This window comes from Mirounga angustirostris, unplaced genomic scaffold (genome assembly GCF_029215605.1).
Source record: "Mirounga angustirostris isolate CCGP_5_RB_7025 unplaced genomic scaffold, mMirAng1.0.hap1 SCAF_5, whole genome shotgun sequence".
NCBI classification, from domain to species: Eukaryota; Metazoa; Chordata; class Mammalia; order Carnivora; family Phocidae; genus Mirounga; species Mirounga angustirostris.
Window position 1 is genome coordinate 125,030,861 of NW_026991713.1, and position 18,716 is coordinate 125,049,576.

The window sequence follows — 18,716 nt, forward strand, 5'->3', positions numbered from 1 at the left end:
CTAACCAACTGAGCCACCCAGGCGCCCCTATTGCATTTTCTTAATATTGAGAATTACAAGTAACGCACTTTGAAATATTTGGTGAGTCTAGTGGTTTTTTCCTATATTACATTTAGTGTGTATAATTTCCTTTAAAATGCTGGGCAGATTTAATGTTATCTGAGAATTTTAAACTACCACCCCCTCCACCACACCTCCATTTCTGGTCTCAGTGATTTCTTTGCTGTAGTTTCGTGCGTTCCCAGGGACCTTGAAGTGAAACACATTATTGGCCAGTTCATCCACTTAAGAGCCGATAGATAGTTCCGAATAAAATTCCCTTCAGCTTATTACCGGGTCAGTCTAAATTCGGTTATTTACTCATTCAACTTATTTTTTTTTTTTTAAAGATTTTATTTATTTATTTGACAGAGAGAGAGACAGCGAGAGAGGGAACACAAGCAGGGGGAGCAGGAGAGGGAGAAGCAGGCTTCCCGCTGAGCAGGGAGCCCGATGCGGGGCTCGATCCCAGGACCCTGGGATCATGACCTGAGCTGAAGGCAGACGCTTAACGACTGAGCCAGCCAGGCACCCCTCATTCAACTTATATTAACTACTATGTATCTCTTTTTGGAGTATGTAAAGCATAGGATGGGAAGCTTCTGTAGTTTCTACAGTTCACAAAGAAATTTATTTATAATATTTATATTTTATAATATTATAAAATTTATAATAATGAGATGAGACTGTCACCAGATAGCAGAAGCAAATATTATGATTGAGTTGCTGCTTTTTACTCCCATTTAAATGAGGGAATCTTGATCTTAAATTTGAATTTTTCTCAAATTTTAAAAATAGGTATAGTGAAGAAACAGGAAAGGATATAATATTAAGAGAGGGAAAGGTCAGTAAAAATTATAGAATTTCAGGTTTAAAAGCACCATAGCACAATCCAGCCCTTCATTTATTTAAGAAATGTAATAACTACCTTCCCACCATACATGAGATAAAATAGGCAAATTATTCACTCGTGTTTAGGTTAGAATGAGAACCTAGTTTTGCTGATTTTTGGCAAAGGACAAAAAACTCATGGACAAAAAAACTACACAAATTACCTTGCTCTGTTTTTTGTAAGTGAGCCCATTCTATTCTTGAACCTCCCTCTGATTCAAAGCTGTGAAGGCATTTAATCCTGCCAGTTAAAGGTATGTCATTCTTTCTTCAGTAATATGCCCTCACCCACATGGCTTCTACACACCCTCTCTTTTTCCTTCCCCCTACGGTTTCTGGGGCCTGAAGTATCTTAGATCATCTCAGATGATCAGGGAAGGAATATCTGGTTCCTGTTGAACTTGGGTTGAGGTATCTCATCCCACCTGTCCCTGTGTTGGCTACTCCTCATAATTCTACAGCTCATAAGTCTTTCCACCTGGACTTTGGTGCATTGCTCTGGCTCTTGATACTAGTTATCATGGTCCTCCTTTCTCTTCATTCTGCAAATGCTCCTAAGACTCTCCTACTTTCAGACCCAGGCTGTTCTGTCTCCCTAGGCTTTTCCTCACCTATCCTCCCATAGGCTTTTTTTCTTGCTGTGAATTTGTTACTTTCCCCATAGAGTATTAGTTACTTATCCAAGTTTTGGTTCTTGATGTGTACAAATTGATTCTTTTCTATTGCTTGAAGTATTAGCTTTGAAAGCTATTGTCTCGCTGTGAATTTTTTTTCAGTATAGTTTAACTATCAAAACTAAGCAATGACTTTAAAGTACTTATCTTGGAAAAGAAAATAGGCAGGGCATTATTTCTTTCATTTTCCCTTAATTGTTAGGAATGTTGACTTGAAGTTGAATTTGTTTTCAGTCACCAAACTTAAAAATCTGTATGTTATTCGGCATTTATTGGATGTTTTTCTGATCTGACAACATGGGAGGAGGTTGTGATATATGTAATATACAAAGAAAAAGTATAATTAAAGAGTTACTAGTTGTAAAATCCTTAGGCAAGCCACTTTACTTCTCCTAGCTTCAATTTACTTAGTTATAAAATACGGAGGTTTAATGCCTTCCTCAAAGGGATGTTATGAAGATTAAGATCATATTTCTAAAATGCCTCAACTGGCCCATAGGGAGAACTTAACTTTCCCTCAAAAGCACACATACCTAGTCTGGGGAATTAAGAACGTGCACACAAATAACTATAATGCAATGTGAAATGAAGCATGTTGAAACAAAGTATTACAGAGGAAGGAGAAAACTTCTACTGTGATTATGTTGGGGTAAACAGAAATACTTTAAGTAGGAGTTAACATTTTAATGGGGCGAGATGGAATGAGCGAGAGGGCATTTTGTGAAAAATTGCAGGTTGTGTTTAGGGGCTGGAGACAGATCAGACTAGCACCCTGGTTCTTAATCCTGACTACACCTGACCACTGGGGAGCTTAAAAATATGTCCATGCTATGGCCTCAACCGAGAGTAAATAAATGTTAGGATCCCTAAGTGGTAGAGCCTGGGCATAATAATTTTAAAATTACCCCAGGATGATTCTGATGTGCAGGCAGGTTTGAGGACCAGCAGATGAAAGCACTGGATCTGTGAAGGACACTAGTAAGAGGAAGGATCATAAATGTGGGGCTGAGTAAGAACTCAGAGGATCTTGAATACTAAGAAGTTTACATTTTAGATGGCAAGCATCAGGAAGACAGTCACTGAAGGTATTTGGAATAGAAGAAAAAAGAGCAACCAGTATTTATGTACTTTGTGCTAACCAGTATGTTTTTAGATATGTATCTTAACTTTGATAGATAAAAGGCGAGCCTCAGATGATTGAGTAATTTGCCCGGCATCAAACAGCAGAGGCATAAACTGCTTTGGACCACATCCAAAGCCTGTGCTCATTCCACCATAGCACGTTCTGCCTCTGTTGGAGAGACTACAGGAAGGTAGAAGCTATAGAATTCAACTGATGAGATGCATGAGAGTAAAGTACAAATAACTAGTAGGTTTTCCGATAAAGCTTATTGAATAAATGAACACATGAAGAAACATGGCAAGCAGACTTGAAGTGTCTGTGGATCTTTTGGTGGCGGAAAAAACAGTCTTTGTCCTCAAGTATTTCATTTCCTTTGAAGAGCGGGTACAGCTACTGATGATGGTCAGGAGTACTCATTGTACAGCAGTGGTGAACATTTATTTAACAGTGCTAAGCACTGCTCTTAGTACCTAATTACTGTATTTTCCCCCCATTTACTCACTTCATTCTTAGAACTACTTTGTGAAGATCATAGAGGAAACTAAGGCACAGAGTGTTTAAGTATCTTGCTTCATTTCACACAGCTTAATAAATAGAGCTGAGATTTGAACAACCGTAGTCTGAGTCCATGTAACAAGCATACTTAATCATTACGATAGGCTGCCTCTTATACTACGTTTCACAGAATCGAGCGCAGTAATAAATATGTAAGATGATGTGGGAAAAGTTTATCTTACTAAATTTCATACCGTGAGAGGTAGTTAGTTGCCTCATTTATGGAGAGATACTGATTTTGAGAATTTAATCCAAAGATTCTTGTCCATGAAACAGAGTCAGTGAATGAGCCATGCTGTATTTCTCATTCAAGGAGAATGAGGACTAAGAATAGGCTATGAATTTAGCAGTTCACAAGGTCTTCGCGTTACAAGAACAACTGAGGTAGAAACCAGATCATAGGGAGTAAATATTTCAGCCATGTAAGCAAGGAAATTTTACTGGTGAAAGAGGGAAAGTGGAATTGATTGCCCAGGTGAAGAGATGGTGAATGTAGTTTTTGTTTTAAGGTATAGAAATCACTTAAATTGTTTGTTGGCCCGATGTTTATAGCAGCAATGTCCACAATAGCCAAACTGTGGAAAGAGCCAAGATGTCCATCGACAGATGAATGGATAAAGAAGATGTGGTATATATATATACAATGGAATATTATGCAGCCATCAAAAGGAATGAGATCTTGCCATTTGCAACGATGTGGATGGAACTGGAGTGTTACGCTGAGCGAAATAAGTCAATCAGAGAAAGACATCATATGACCTCACTGATATGAGGAATTCTTAATCTCAGGAAACAAACTGGGGGTTGCTTGAGTGGTGGGGAGTGGGAGGGATGGGGTGGCTGGGTGATCGACATTGGGGAGGGTATGTGCAATGGTGAGCACTGTGAATTGTGCAAGACTGTTGAATCACAGATCTGTACCTCTGAAACAAATAATATGTTTAAAAAAAAAAAAGCAGGAGGGGAAGAATGAGGGGGGAAATCGGAGGTGGACACAAACCATGAGAGACGATGGACTCTGAAAAACAAACTGAGGGTTCTGGGGGGGCGGGTGGGAGGATGGGTTAGCCTGGTGGTGGGTATTAAAGAGGGCATGTTCTGCATGGAGCACTGGGTGTTATACGCAAATAATGAATCATGGAACACTACATCAAAAACTAAGGATGTAATGTATGGTGATTAACATAACATAATAAAAAATAAAAATAAAATTGTTTGTTGGCCAAGGGAAGGGAGCCACTTTTAATCAAAGTAAATGGGGTCAGGAGTAACAGTAACCTTGGAAAGATGCACAGTTCTTCTAAAATACGAAGAAAGAATGTGCTGAGAAAAGAAAAAGACATTTGAAGTGTGAAAGATTAAAATAGGGAGAACTTTGAAGTCTTCTGAGAATGAATGGACAGAGGTAAAGTTGGAGGCATAAAAGGAGAGAAAGAGTTTGAGTCCACTGCTTTAAGAAGGAGTGAAAAAATGGATCATGGGAGAGATTCTTAAAAGTGCAGTCAGCAGTAAGAGGTAGAGATGAGTTTACATAGAGTGATTTAGAGTGGATCCAACCGGTAAAGCTTATAGTTAGGCTTTTTCCTGGCAGTAAGCATCTATCTGGCAGTTGGAGAGAAAATGAATATTATATATATCTAGGAAAGTCCAAGAAGGAAATAGGGCATTTTTCTTGCCTTTAACTATTAAGGGTATCAATGCTTGATCTGTCATATATTTTTATATATGTGTATATATATATATATATAATATAACGTACAATCAACATATTTTTCCTAGTTTGTCTTTTGCCTTTAGTTTGCTTATGGTGAACATGTATATTGTTACCATTTTTGACTGTTATAAACAAAAACTGCAGAGAACATTTTTATATATAAATTTTTACATACTCAAATATTCCTATAGGATAGATTTCTAAAAGTAGAATGTGATAAAAATTTAGGCATGTTAATTTTTGTTACTAATAGCTTTATCAAGATAGAATTCACATACCACACGTGATACTATTTAAAATGTAAATTCCATGGTATGTATGTATGTATTTCAATTCTGTGGTTTTTAATATAGTCTTAGAGTTATGTAATCATCACCAGATCAATATTAGAACATTTTTTTGTGCCCATTTGCAACCACTCCTCATAATCGCCTGCCCCTCAGCTCCTAGCAACAATTAATGTTTTCTGTCTCCATAGATTTGCCAAAACTGGGGATTTCTTATAAATAGTTCTATAGGTAGTTCTATAAGTAGTTCTGTAAATAGAATCATATAATATCTGGTCTCCTGTGACTGGCTTCTTTTACTTGGAGTGTTTTCAAGGTTCATCCATGTTTTAGCATAATACCAGCACTGTACTCCTTTTTATTGGTGAATAACATTCCATTGTGTAGAGAGACCATATTTTATGTATTCATTAGTCAATTGATGGGCATTCAGCTTGTTTCCACTTGGCTGTCCTGAATAATGTGGTTAGTTAGGAATATTTATGTAAGCTTTTGTGAGGATATATGTTTTGATTTTTCTTTGGTATCTATGAATGAAAATCCTGGGTCATATGCTAACTCATATATTTAATCTTTGAAGAACATTTGTAAAACTGATAGATAAAGCCAGATTACCTTCTAAAGTCTGCTTTACCAACTGCTAATGTATCAACTTGGCTTTTAACGATGTAGGGGGCTTCCTGTTTTTCTGTATCCTGGCCAATACTCAGAACCATGCATCTTTATTATGTCATCTTACTGATAATTCACATTTCTGATTCCTCATGAGCCTGTGCTTGATCATCTTTTTTGTGTGTTTGTCAGCTTTTAGTATTTCCTCTTCTGGGAATTGCTTCTTTCTAGCTTTTGGCATTTTGAAGGGAAAGGTTATTGTCTTACTCGCAATTGCTAGGAACTCTTTATAAATTCTTTCTTTTTGTTTTAAAAATATGTTGCAAATATTTTCCCTCAGCCTTTTCTGTCCCTTAACTTTGTTAATGGTATCTTTTATCATACCCAAGTTTTTCATTTTTGTAAAGATAAATCATTTCATCTTTTCTGTTATGGCTTCTGTTTTAATTTTTTTCTTGAATCAGTTTTGTATTTCTCCCACCACAATATTAAACTAATATTTCCTAGTATTCTCTTCAAATGATTTTGTAGGCCTTTTTTTTAATGTTTAATTCTTAAATCCATTTGGATTATTTATTTGTGAGTGGTATGGTATAGAGATCTACTTTTTTACTTTTTCCCAAAGAATTGCCTGATATCCTAACTTGTCGTTTCTCCACCTGACACACCTACTTGATCAAATAACAGATTTTCCCATATTTATGAAACACTCTTTGTACTCTTCTATTCCACTAATCTATTTGTGAGTTCTTTGCCAAAACTACCTTATTGCCTAGTTTTATGTTCTTTGATATTTGTCAGCACATTTCCTACTATTATTATAATAAAAATATAATAATGTAAAATTATTATAGCCATTTTTACATTTTTTAGTCCAATTGAACTTCTTTCAGCTTTTTAAGTTGCAGTTTTAAGAAATTCGTGAGAATTCGAATGAGTTATGTTAAATTTGTAGATTATTTTAAAGAAGTGCCATCTTTACAGTAGTAAGTCTTCCCATTTAGATTGGGCTTTTTTGTACCTTTTAATGAAAGTATATAGTGTTGATCATATAGGTTCTATAGTTCCCGAATCCATGTACTTTATTCTACCTCAACTGTTAAACTATCTTTTGCTTCTACGATAGAGTACACATAAACCTGCAGTAGAACTCATCACTTAATTTCATTTTTGCCCACACTCTAGTCTGTCACAGTGGCTAGTGGGATATTTTAAAAACTAAGTCAGATCATGACAGTTTCTCACTTAAAACCATTCAGTGACTGGCTTCCCCATGCACTTCGACTCTTTACGAAGGCTCTCAAAGCCTTTTGTGGTTTGGCCCCAGTCTACCTGCCATCTGTCTTTATTTTGTACTAATGCATGTCTTTTGAACAGAGATTTTCTTTGCTTTGTTTGCCTATAGATCGGTTTTTCGATGGTCTCTTTCCTACCTTTAAGGCATTCTGTTGTATTTGTGCGCTGTGTTATTGTATGTATTGTACATTTATTGTTTATGTTTATTTGATTATTTGAATGTTTTCTTCATTTTATGGGATTGAGAGAGTCAGCTCTTATCAATCAGAAACCCAGAGCTTGCTTTCTTTTTCCTTTTAATAGAAATCATTATCACAGTCCATCCAGGCTACAATTAAATAGTTCATTGAACGTTGATGAACTTAGGATACTAAGAGAATCTAAACTGAAAATTAAGATCATTTTGATTTTAAGTAATATGAATTGCAATTAAGTGGCTAGTTGGTATACAAATTTGAAGTGTTTCGTTTATCAAAATTTGAGAAAGGGGCAGAAGTGCTTATTTTCTCTATATTTTATTACTATAAAAGTTAATTAGCTGGAGCTAAGTTGCCAGATAAAATACAGGACTCCAAGCTAAATTTATTTGCAGATAAATCATTTTTAGTATAAGTATGTGCCATTCAACATTTGGAATATAGTTTTACTAAAAAAATTACTTGTTTTTTTTATCAGAAGTTTAAATTTAACTGGGCGTCTTGTGTTTTTATTTGCTAAATTGGGCAACCCTAGCTATATGTCAACACTGTAGCAACCTGACTTCTTAGGAATATAACAACCAGTAAATGGGTTTGAAAAGCTTTTCACTTTCAAAAATAGATTCATAGGTTCATAGGTCAGATTGTTTATATTTATGCAATTTATATATCAGTGAGATAGCCGAATCTTTCTCAGTATCTTACTGCTTTGTAGTTTAGCTGTTCTAACATTCTTGCAAATAAGTCCATTCTTTTTTAATTTTTCTAACTACAGATTTTTTACCTTACTTACTCAAGGACCCTGTATAATTTCATTCTAGCTTATTTTCCAACCATCAGAAACCTATGCTTGAAAAAAATTATGCCACTTGCTTTTATTTCTTTGTTCATGCTATGCCTTTTGCCAAAGACCTGTATCCCTCCCATTTGTGCCTATGCAGTCCTTCACTGCCTGCTTCATATGCCATCCCTCCATGGATAGCCTCCTGATTCTCATGGCCGAAAGTGATGTATCTTTACCTCTGAGCATTTTGTTTTCATGGCACTTAACACATTCTACTTTGATACCTACTATTGGGGGGGAATTTTTTTAATTGTAGTAAGAACATTTAGCATGAGATCTACCCTCATAATGATTTTTTAAGTTAAGATACAGAATTAACCCTAAGCACAAAGTTGTACAGTAGATATCTAGAACTTACCTTACATGACTGCAACTTTGTTGAATAACAACTCCCCATTTCCTCCTCCTTCTATTTCCTGGCAGCCATCATTCTGCTCTACTTCTTTGAATTTGACTATTTCGAATACCTCATCTAAGTGGAATCGTGCGGTATTTCTCCTTCTCTGACTTGTATATTTCACTTAGCATAGTATCCTGAAAGTTCATTCCTGTTGCCACATATGATAGGATTTCCTTCTTTTTTAAGCCTGAGTAATATTCCATCATCTGTATATACCACAATTTCCACATCCATCCATTCGTTGCTGGACTTTTAGGTTGTTTCAACATCTTAGCTGCTGTAAGTACTGCTGCAGTGAACATGAAAGTGCAGATATCTCTTTGAGTTTCTGATTTCAATTCTTTTGGATTGAATACCCAGAGGTGGAATGGCTCTGTCACAGTAGATGTATTTTTAACTTTTTGAGGAACCTCCATACTGTTTTCCATAGTTGCTATACCATTTTACATTCCCACCAACAGTGTACAAGGGTTCTAATTTCTACATATCCTCACCAACAACTTATGATTTGTTTTTTTTGTTTTTTTTTTTAATTTATTTATTTGACAGAGGCACAGTGAGAGAGGGAACACAAACAGGGGAAGTGGGAGAGGGAGAAGCAGGCCTCCCGCCAAGCAGGGAGCCCGAGGCGGGGCTCCGATCCCAGGACCCTGGGATCATGACCTGAGCCGAAGGCAGACGCTTAACGACTGAGCCACCCAGGCGCCCCAACTTATGATTTGTTTTGACTTTCTTTTTGATAATGGCCATCCTAACAGGTGTGAGGTGATACCTCTGTTGGGTTTTAATTTGCAACTCTTATGATTAGTGATGTTGAGCATCTTTTCATGAATTGTTGGCCATTTATATGTATTCTTTGAAGAAATGTCTCTTGATGTTCTTTGCCCAATTTTTAATTGGATTATTTGGGTTTTTGCAGCTGAGTTTTAAGAGTTCCTTATGTATTTTGGTTGTTAACCCCTTATCAGATATATGGTTTGCAAAAAGGATCTTGTCTTGCTTCATCTTTGTAGTCCCCATGGTAGCTTTGTATTCCTGCAATATGCAGCATTGTTTTTTTGTTTTTTTTCTCCCAATACTTGGCACTCAGGGTATGTTTCTTAAATAAATGCAGTGCAGTTATCTGGTTTCCAAGTCAGCATCAAATTTAAAAGGCCAAGTGGGCCTTCCGTAGATGCACTGACAGCAGTGAGAAGTGACAGCTGAAGTGGAAGAGAAGAAGAAAGAGAGGCAAACTGAGGAATATAAAACTTTGCATGTATATACGGTCTCACTGACTGAAGCAGATAGGGTTGATAGGGACTCAACATGATTAATCTTAAATGCAAGGCTAAGCAAAGTTAGAAAATTCTAAAAATATAAGGACACAATTATTAGGGTGTTCTGCAAATGTCTTAATAAGTCTTGAAGTCAATTTACAAGTCTTACATAAGTAAGTTCTGTAAATTGTACTATGTGAGATTGATATATCCTCACTACATTTACAACTTCGTAAACTAATAAATACTCCTAAGGACGCACATTAGCTACTAAAGATAAAAATTTTAAATATATATTCATTTTGTTTAAAGAAATAGTAATTTTTAAGTATTGCCATTTAAACTACATGCCTAAATATGTGCTTACTGACCTAATCTGAATAATTCATTACCCAAGAATTATGAACAGCTAGTTTGCTAGAGTTGGTAGCATGATATTATTATAAATATACTGTTTCAGGTATTTGTTTAAAATTCCGAGGAAATAGATATTGTAGTATCTAATCATAACACTAGGTGGTGATCTGATTTTAGAAATTAAAGTGTGGAAATGTTTCTCAACATATGTATTCTTTGAACTTGAAAACATTTAGTGCTTAAACCTCAGAAGGAAGAGGAAGGAAAAATTAGTAAGGTAATGGAGTACCATTTTTACCTATTAGGGTTGCTCACCCGCACTCCCTTTTTTTTCCTTTGAATGCAATAATCCAGTGATTCACATGTTGTTTGGTTTCATGCCCTTGACACTTGTTTTTGTTTTGTTTTGGGTTTTGGTTTTTTGTGGGGTTTTTTTCGTGGGTTTGTGTTTGTTTTGTTTTATTTATTTATTTATTTATTTATTTTGCTCTTGACACTTTTAAAAATGATAGAAGATCTTGGGGCACCTGGATGGCTCAGTCGGTTAAGCATCTGACTTGATTTTGGCTTAGGTCATGATTTCAGGGTCATGAGATCAAGCCCCATCAGGTTCCACACTGGGCATGGAACTTCCGTAAGATTCTCTCTCTCCTTCTGCCCTTCCCCCCCAGGCTGTCTTTCTCTAAAAAAATTTAAAAAACAAATGATTCAAAATCCCAAAGAGCTTTTGCTTATATGAGTTATAACCAAATAATGTGCAGTATTTTTCTTCTTAAAAATTAAGACTGAGAAATTTAAAAAGATGTATTAACTCATTTTAAAATAACAGTAATATACCCATTACTTGTTAATATAAATATTTATAATAAGTAACTTTTCTAAAATGAGAAGAAAATTAGTAAGAAGAGTGACATTGTTTGTAAACCCCTTCAGTGTCTAGGTTAAGGTTATTAGTGGACATATCTGTTTATAGATTCAATCTTTTGAGGTAGAACAAACATATCATTTGGCCTCTGGAAAACTTCACTCTACACTCATGAAAGCTTAAGAGAAAAAAGCAATTAATGTTTTTCTAATGGAAAGCATTTTGATTTCATGTAGTCTCTAAAAGGGTCTTGTGGACCCCTAAGAATCCTAAAACACAATTTGAGAACTATTGTTATACCTCCCAAGTACCTGTAAGAAGCTAGTGAAAAAATACAAACTATATATATTATTACATACACATTGTTAATTTTGGACTTGCAAATCCAAAAGGTTCAACAACCAGTTCTTAGCTTATACTGTCTGAATGTTGTTATTTAAGGATACATAGTATGACCAAGAGTTGATGATATTACATTAATTAGAAAAATACAATATCTTAATAGAAAAATGGACAAAACATGACCAGATGGTAAAAAGGAAACAAAGTTATAAATACATTGTATTTACAATGGGCATAATTTTTAACCAGAAAAAAAATGCTTTTTAGAAATATATATGGACCCAAATTACTATTACATTTCCATTTAATTACGTTAGCTGAAAGCTAGTCTATAAAAGATTTGATTATCATTATAATTACATCTCTGTTGTGGAATAATCTATTCTTCATTTTCTGAGCTTTGTTCTTTATTATCCACATGCATGACCTCAATTCTCATCTCTCTGCTGATTCCCAAAGCTCTGTATCCAACCCTGACCTCTCTTCTGTGTTCCTGAGCCTTACTTCCAGTTGTGAATCCATCTCTAGCTAGAAGTCCTGAAGTTTTCTCCATCCCAGCTTGTCTAAAACCAAAGTCGTGTTCTCTCTCCATACCACTTCAGGACTTAATTTCCTTTACTTAACTTTCTTTTAGTTAATCACCATTTATCAGGTTCCCCAGGCTAGAAACCTTTAAAGAAAGGTTTGACATATTCAAACATTAAATACATAACTTTTCATACTTTGTTATTTCCTCCGCCTTGAATTTTCTTCATATTCTCTTCTTGGTGACCTGCAAATTCCTACATATGCTTAAAGATTCAACTCAAATGTTGTCCCATTTGTTTTTTTCTTTTTTAAAGATTTATTTAGGGATGCCTGGGTAGCTCAGTGGGTTATGCATCTGCCTTCGGCTCAGGTCTTGATCCCAGGGTTTTGGGATCAAGCCCCACATGGGGCTCTCTGCTCAGCGGGAAGCCTGCTTCTCCATCTCCCTCTGTGATCTCTCTCACTCTTGCTCTCTCTCAAGTAAATAAAATCGTTATTAAAAATAGATTTACTTATTCATTTGAGAGAGAGCTGGAGGGGACAGGGAGGGGAGAGAGAGAATCCTCAAGCAGACTCCCCCGTGAGTGCAGAGCCCCATGTGGGGCTCAGTCCCTCAACCTATGAGATCATGACCTGAGCCGAAATTAAGAGTTGGACACTCAACCTACTGAGCCACCCAGGCCCCCCTCACAAAAGTTTTAACTTCTGTCTTTTCCATCTGAAAAATGATTTCACACTTAAAAAAACAAATTCCAATATACACCTTCCCTAATATAGTAAGCAGATGTTCTTTTATCACAAGATAAAGTGTATATGGGGCACCTGGGTAGCTCAGTTGGTTAAGGGTCGGTCTCTTGGTTTCGGCTCAGGTTGTGATCTCAGGGTCATGGACTCAGCCCAGGTACCCCCACCCCACCCCTCATCGGACTGTGTGATCAGCATGCAGCCTGCTTGAGATCCTCTCCCTGTCCCTCTGCCCCTACCCTCTCTCAGGCCTGCTCGCTCTTGCTCTATCTCAAATAAATAATTAAATCTTTTAATATATATATATATACACACACAGTGTATACGTATATGTAAACAGAAAAAAGACACATTCTTTTCTTGTCTTGATAAACTTAGTCTTTGTAAGGCAGACACCTTGTTCCATTTGTCTTTATTTCCCAAATCTTAAGCACACTGTATTTGTTTATAGGAGAAATGGATGGTATCAAATACCCGTGTTTTAAGTATTGTGCAAGTAGGTTCACTGCTATACAGTGATAAATTTTACAAATAAAGATTAGCATATTTATTTGTTTAAGTCAAACTCATTCAAGTTGGCTGTTTTGCCTGGATATTATTAAGTATCTCTTCTTTATTTTTGTCAGTAATTCCTTGGGTTTCAGAGGGGACAGTGTCTTCATTTTAAAAGTTAAAGTTGAATATAAGGTTTTATAAAAATACATTTAATGTACATCTGAAGCATCACATCACCCACCACAAACATGATCTAATGGTATTTTGTAATAAGTAGTAATATAATGATAATTATATCATTTTAAATTTTTAAAGTATACTTTTGGGGAAATTATACTTTTGGGATAATTATATCATTTTAAATTTTTAAAGTATACTTTTGGGGAAAAGTAAAAATTTTGGTGTAAAATGTATATATGTATACATCTATATTTATATTAAGTAGTTTTCAGATTTATGTATGTTAATGCAGTACAAACTTTTTTTTGTAGAACTTCTTGGTATACATGAACAAGCTGCTGTAGGATTCTTAACATTAATGGAAGCTTTAAGATACTGTAAGGTAAGTTGATTTTTACAGTATTTTTCAATGTTTTTATTCACACCTCCACTGTTGTGGACAGTATTTTCTCCTATGATGACATGTAGCTTACTGCTTTTACTATGTACTTCTCAGTTCTTTCCTGATCTCCTTTCCTAAACTGACAGGCATATTAAGGGTAGAATTAAGTTGGCTGATCATGCCAAGTTTCCTCTTTGTGAGGTTTATTCCTTTCTGAGGGTAGAGGGCAGAGCCCAGTAAAAAACAGTTCATAAAAATAGACACACCATTATTGAAAATATATTTTTTGGTAAACCAGGGGAAGAGGATGTATTGTTTCTTCCTCATAATAGTATACTTCACGGAAACAACTGGTAATACTTACCAGGCAAAGAAAAAGAATTTGCTAGATGCCTGAAGTTTGAACTTTTGTCTTTTCCATCTGAAAAATGATTTCACACTTAAAAAAAGCAAATTCCAAGCATTTCACAGCATTAAATTCTTTAGCACATGGGCTAAGGTTAGGAACTGCCATGAACTTCTCATTTATTGATAAATATTTCATTGTTTTCCTGCATCATCTGAAATAACTATTGGATGTTCCAAATAGTTTTAAACGGGGTTCAAATCATTACACTTAATGAGATGGCCTGATTTTGGAGGAAGGAAGAAGTAGATCTAATTTTCTTTTCCATTTTAGAATGGTGGGTCCCTAGCAGTGGTTCAGGTGATGGTGATTTAGTAAAATAACGGTGTCTTGCCCTCTTTCTGTCTGTCTGTCTGTCTTTTAACTGGAAGTATTCCTCTTTCCTGACAACGCTTGGAAAGGAGTGATATGGGTATGATAATCAAATAGGTTTCATCCTGCCCTTATCCGTTAGTAGGGATCGTATTGTATCACAGTAGTAACTCTTTTATTTTTGGTGACTTTAATTTACAAGCTAAAGCTATTCTGAAGTAGCGTGGCAACCAGAGCATCAGGCTGCATCCCATTCTCCCAAGAAACACACACAAACATTCATCGATCCAAAAAGTGTGTGTGCATGCCTGGGTGCATGTGCACACACGTACAAATGATAACTACATAGAAGTGAAGACTATGTTAATTAACTTGATTGTGGTGATCTTTTCACAGTGTATACATATACAAAAACATTAAGTTGCACACTTTTAATATACACAGTGTTCATATGTCAAGGATATTTGAATAAAGCTGTTTTTTATAAAGCGTGTGTGTGTTTTGCAGGAGGATCGGGTGTGGAGATGATACACTGTGAAATCTTCATCGTCTGGCCTGTAACGCCCTGATCTAGGTCCTGTCTGTCCCTCTTCAGTTGCTTTGCCCTCTCCACTGCTGTGCTCTAGCCCTGCTGGTTTCCTGCCAGACTCTCAAACACACCCAAGCCCTTTCCTGCCTGATAACTTCATTCATAGTTGCTGTCATGTCTGCCTGGAATACTCCAGCTTGTAAATGGACAGCTCCCTCTCCCTTTCAGGTCCTACTTAAAGTGGTGCCTCAGAGACCTTTTCCTCAGCCATTCCTTCAGTGACTCTTTTTCACAATGTCCTAAGAATAATCACTCTGTAATGATCTTTTCTGTTTACTTATTTTTTTAATCTTGAATTTGCTTTTTTATTGTCATCCCCAGTGGATTATAGACTCTCTGAAGCCAGTGACGTTGTCTTTCTGGGTACATATACAGTGTTCAGTAAACATTTGTTGAATGAATGAATAAATGGCCGATTTCACCAGAATTGTAAGCTTTTCTAAATCATGTTTTTGCTTTTCTTTAGCTGTTAGGTAGAACAGGGGAATGCCTGTTTTCCTCCTTAGATGTTAGTGGGAAAACAGTAGTGGCTGTGTATTCTCCTATTACATATTGCTCTAGAGTTCTAGCAGTAACTGGTAGTTTATAAGATTTAAAGATTCTTTTAATGGCCGGACACAACACAGTGGTACTCAGATAGATGAAAGGCAGAACTCTCCGTTACTTTCACTTCCAAACAAGGGAGGGCTACCAGACAGGGCCACCGAGGGGATTATACCTGTGGACAGGGCAATGGTGAGGTGCGACCATAGGGGGCGGCTTTGGTATGGATGTTGGGATGGAGTTAGGTAGGTTTCATGGGCTCCCTGTGGATTAGATAGTTTCAGTGAGTTCTAAGGTTCAGGGGTAAATCTGCTTGTCTGACACCTGGCTCCAGGGCACTTAGGGCAATACAGAGTGGCCCGGAGTGTGGGAGACCTGGAAGGGAAGTGGTTGGGGTGGTGTGATACAGCTTTTTTGGAAAAACTGTGTTACACTGGTGTGTTCATCTGTACGTAACTGTAGATGTCCCTCTGAAAACCTGTAGACATTTACTTTTCACCGAACATTTAGAGAATAACATTAAGGAAATCACTGTGTTATTAGTTTTATGAACCTGAACATTTCCCGTTTTTTAATATTATAGCAAATTGCTCTTTAGAAATCAACATTTTCATATCATTTTGACTATATGTGTTCATTAACACAAATGCAAGTCTACACACACAAAATGAATGAAGAAGGTAAATGAGTGCTTTTGACTGCCCCCCCCCCCCCTTTTTGTTAAGATTTTATTTCAGGGAGAGAGAGAAGAGAGTGCTAGGGTGGGGGGGGGGGAGGGGCAAAGGTAGAGGGAGAAGCAGACTCCCCACTGAGCAGGGAGCCCAACACGGGGCTTGATCCCAGGACACTGGGATCATGACCCGAGCTGAAGGCAGACACTTAACCACCTGAGCCACTCAGGCGCCCTTCTGTGCCCTTTTTTTAATAGATAACTCACATACTATAAAACTCACCATTTTAAAGTGTGCGGTTCAGTGGTTTTTCACAAGGTTGTGCAACCATCACCACTTACCTAATTTCAGAATGTTTTTCTTAACTCTCACAAGATCCTCTAAACCCATTAGCAGTCACTTCCCCACTCCTCCCCAGCCTCTGGCAGCTTCATTTCTCTGTGGTTTTGCCTATTCTGGACATTTCATCTAAATGGAATCATAATCTGTAGCCTTTAGTGTCTGGCTTCTTTTCACTTAACGTTTTCAGTGTTTGCTCTTGTTTGAACATGTATTAGTACTTTGTTCTGTTTATGACCAAATATTCTGTTGTATTATATATCAGTTTTGTTTATCTGTTCATCAGCTGATGAACATTTGGGTTGTTTCTGCTTTGTGCTGCTATAAATAATACTGCTAGGAACATCCATGTATATAAATTTTTTGTGAACATGTTCTCATTTCTTTTGGATGTATACCCAGGAGTGAAATTGTTTGTCATATAGTAATTACATGCTTAACTTGCTGAGGAGCTGTCAGACTGTTTTTCCAAAGGGGCTGCACTATTTATGCACTCTAACTTATTTATATTAGTATAAGACACTTAATGAGTTCATTCATTTACCTTTTGATCCTACCATATATTATCCTCATATTTTACTTCTACCTTAATTAAATAACACACAAACACACATTTTCTAAAAGAGAAATTAAAGAACCACTAAACTTTTCACCACAAGAGGCTGCTACCACATGAGGAGTCAGAAAACCTGAGTTTTAATTCCCGCTCTGTACTAGTTACCTGTTTGAATTCAGACAAGGCACTGATCCTGTATATTTGTTTCTGATGTAAAATTGAAGGCCTTATGCTGAGCACCTCTGAAATCCCTTCTACTCTGAACCTGTGATCAGAGCTTTTCCTTTGTCTTTGTCCTTTGCTCTTACTCTCTGTTTTCCCCAAACCATCATCCTTCCTGCTCTCCTAGTTCACCATTGCCATCACATCCCACTCATCCTTCCCATCATAGGACAAAGATACTGGTGCTTCTGTCCATGAATACGAGAGAGTACCTATTTCCCACTTCCTAATGATTAGATAAATTCCAAAGAGCCATCGTGGTGGTTGAAAGCAGGGATCCTGTCAGGGCTGTTGACTAATGAGGGAAGAATGGCCCTGTTTGCTGCAGGTAGCCACTTGGCATTTCCCCATTCCAGGGAGTCTGTGTGAGAAAAGAAAATAAACCAAATTAGATTGGTAAGGTTGTTTTTAAGTTGTACTCTCTGTCCTCATAAGAGTATAGAATTGATTGATGTGAACATGATGGGATTTCCCAAGTCTGTTTTTTTGTTTTGATTTTAAACTTTCTCAGTCACACACAAAAATGAGACTCTCAAACTTTGGATACTGTGGTTTTTATAGATTAAATATATAGCCATGAGACAGGCTGTAAGTGTAACTTTTTGTACGTTGTAAGGAGACTTCATATTGTAGAACTTAGAACTTACCTCCAACCATGAAGAATCAAGTGACAGGATTCGTTCATATTTTTAAATATTTTGGACTATATATTTTGCTTTAGAGAGATTATCATATTGCCCTGGTTCTTTGAAGACAGGGTGTGCTTAAGGCTTTTTCCCTTTACGTTATTTATTCGTAAGTATATTCATTTGTTAATTTATAATTGCTCTCCTGATAAAGTAATTATCATCAAGTTTGTAGTTTAAGGATTTGAGAACAAAGCTGAAAATCTAGAAGTGGTCATTCTGTTTAGCAACTTTAGTAAAACCTGAGAATGATTCTTAGGGCTAAACTAAGTTTTTCCAGCTGTGTTAAATCTGTATTATTGTTACTCTGAGGTAAAGGTATGATATAAGCTTAGCCCTGGCTGTCTTTATAACATTGATTTTTACATTCAGCATTTGACCTTTATGGGTGAGGCATTCTGGCACAATACATTATTCCATTTAAGTATGAATTGGACACTTCAGTTATGCTTCTAATATTCGTGGGCAAATATTCAGCAGGCAGTATAAAATTTTCATTTGTTTATTTTGCTACCTTTGTTCTAGGTTGGTTCTTACTTGAAATCTCCAAAATTCCCTATTTGGATTGTTGGCAGTGAAACTCACCTCACCGTATTTTTTGCCAAGGT

The 18,716-nt window shown here is 36.5% G+C and overlaps 1 protein-coding gene across 4 annotated transcripts in view; it reads left to right on the forward strand.

Moving 5' to 3' along the window:
* Positions 1-18,716, forward strand: part of MINDY3 (MINDY lysine 48 deubiquitinase 3) — an 85,787-nt gene that overhangs the window by 26,249 nt on the left and 40,822 nt on the right. For all 4 annotated transcript variants that reach the window (XM_054507347.2, XM_045874353.2, XM_064592012.1 and 1 more), the window contains 2 exons: positions 13,714-13,784; positions 18,634-18,714. In XM_054507347.2, coding sequence (XP_054363322.1) covers positions 13,714-13,784; positions 18,634-18,714 — 152 coding nt within the window. The remainder of the gene's footprint in view (positions 1-13,713; positions 13,785-18,633; positions 18,715-18,716) is intronic.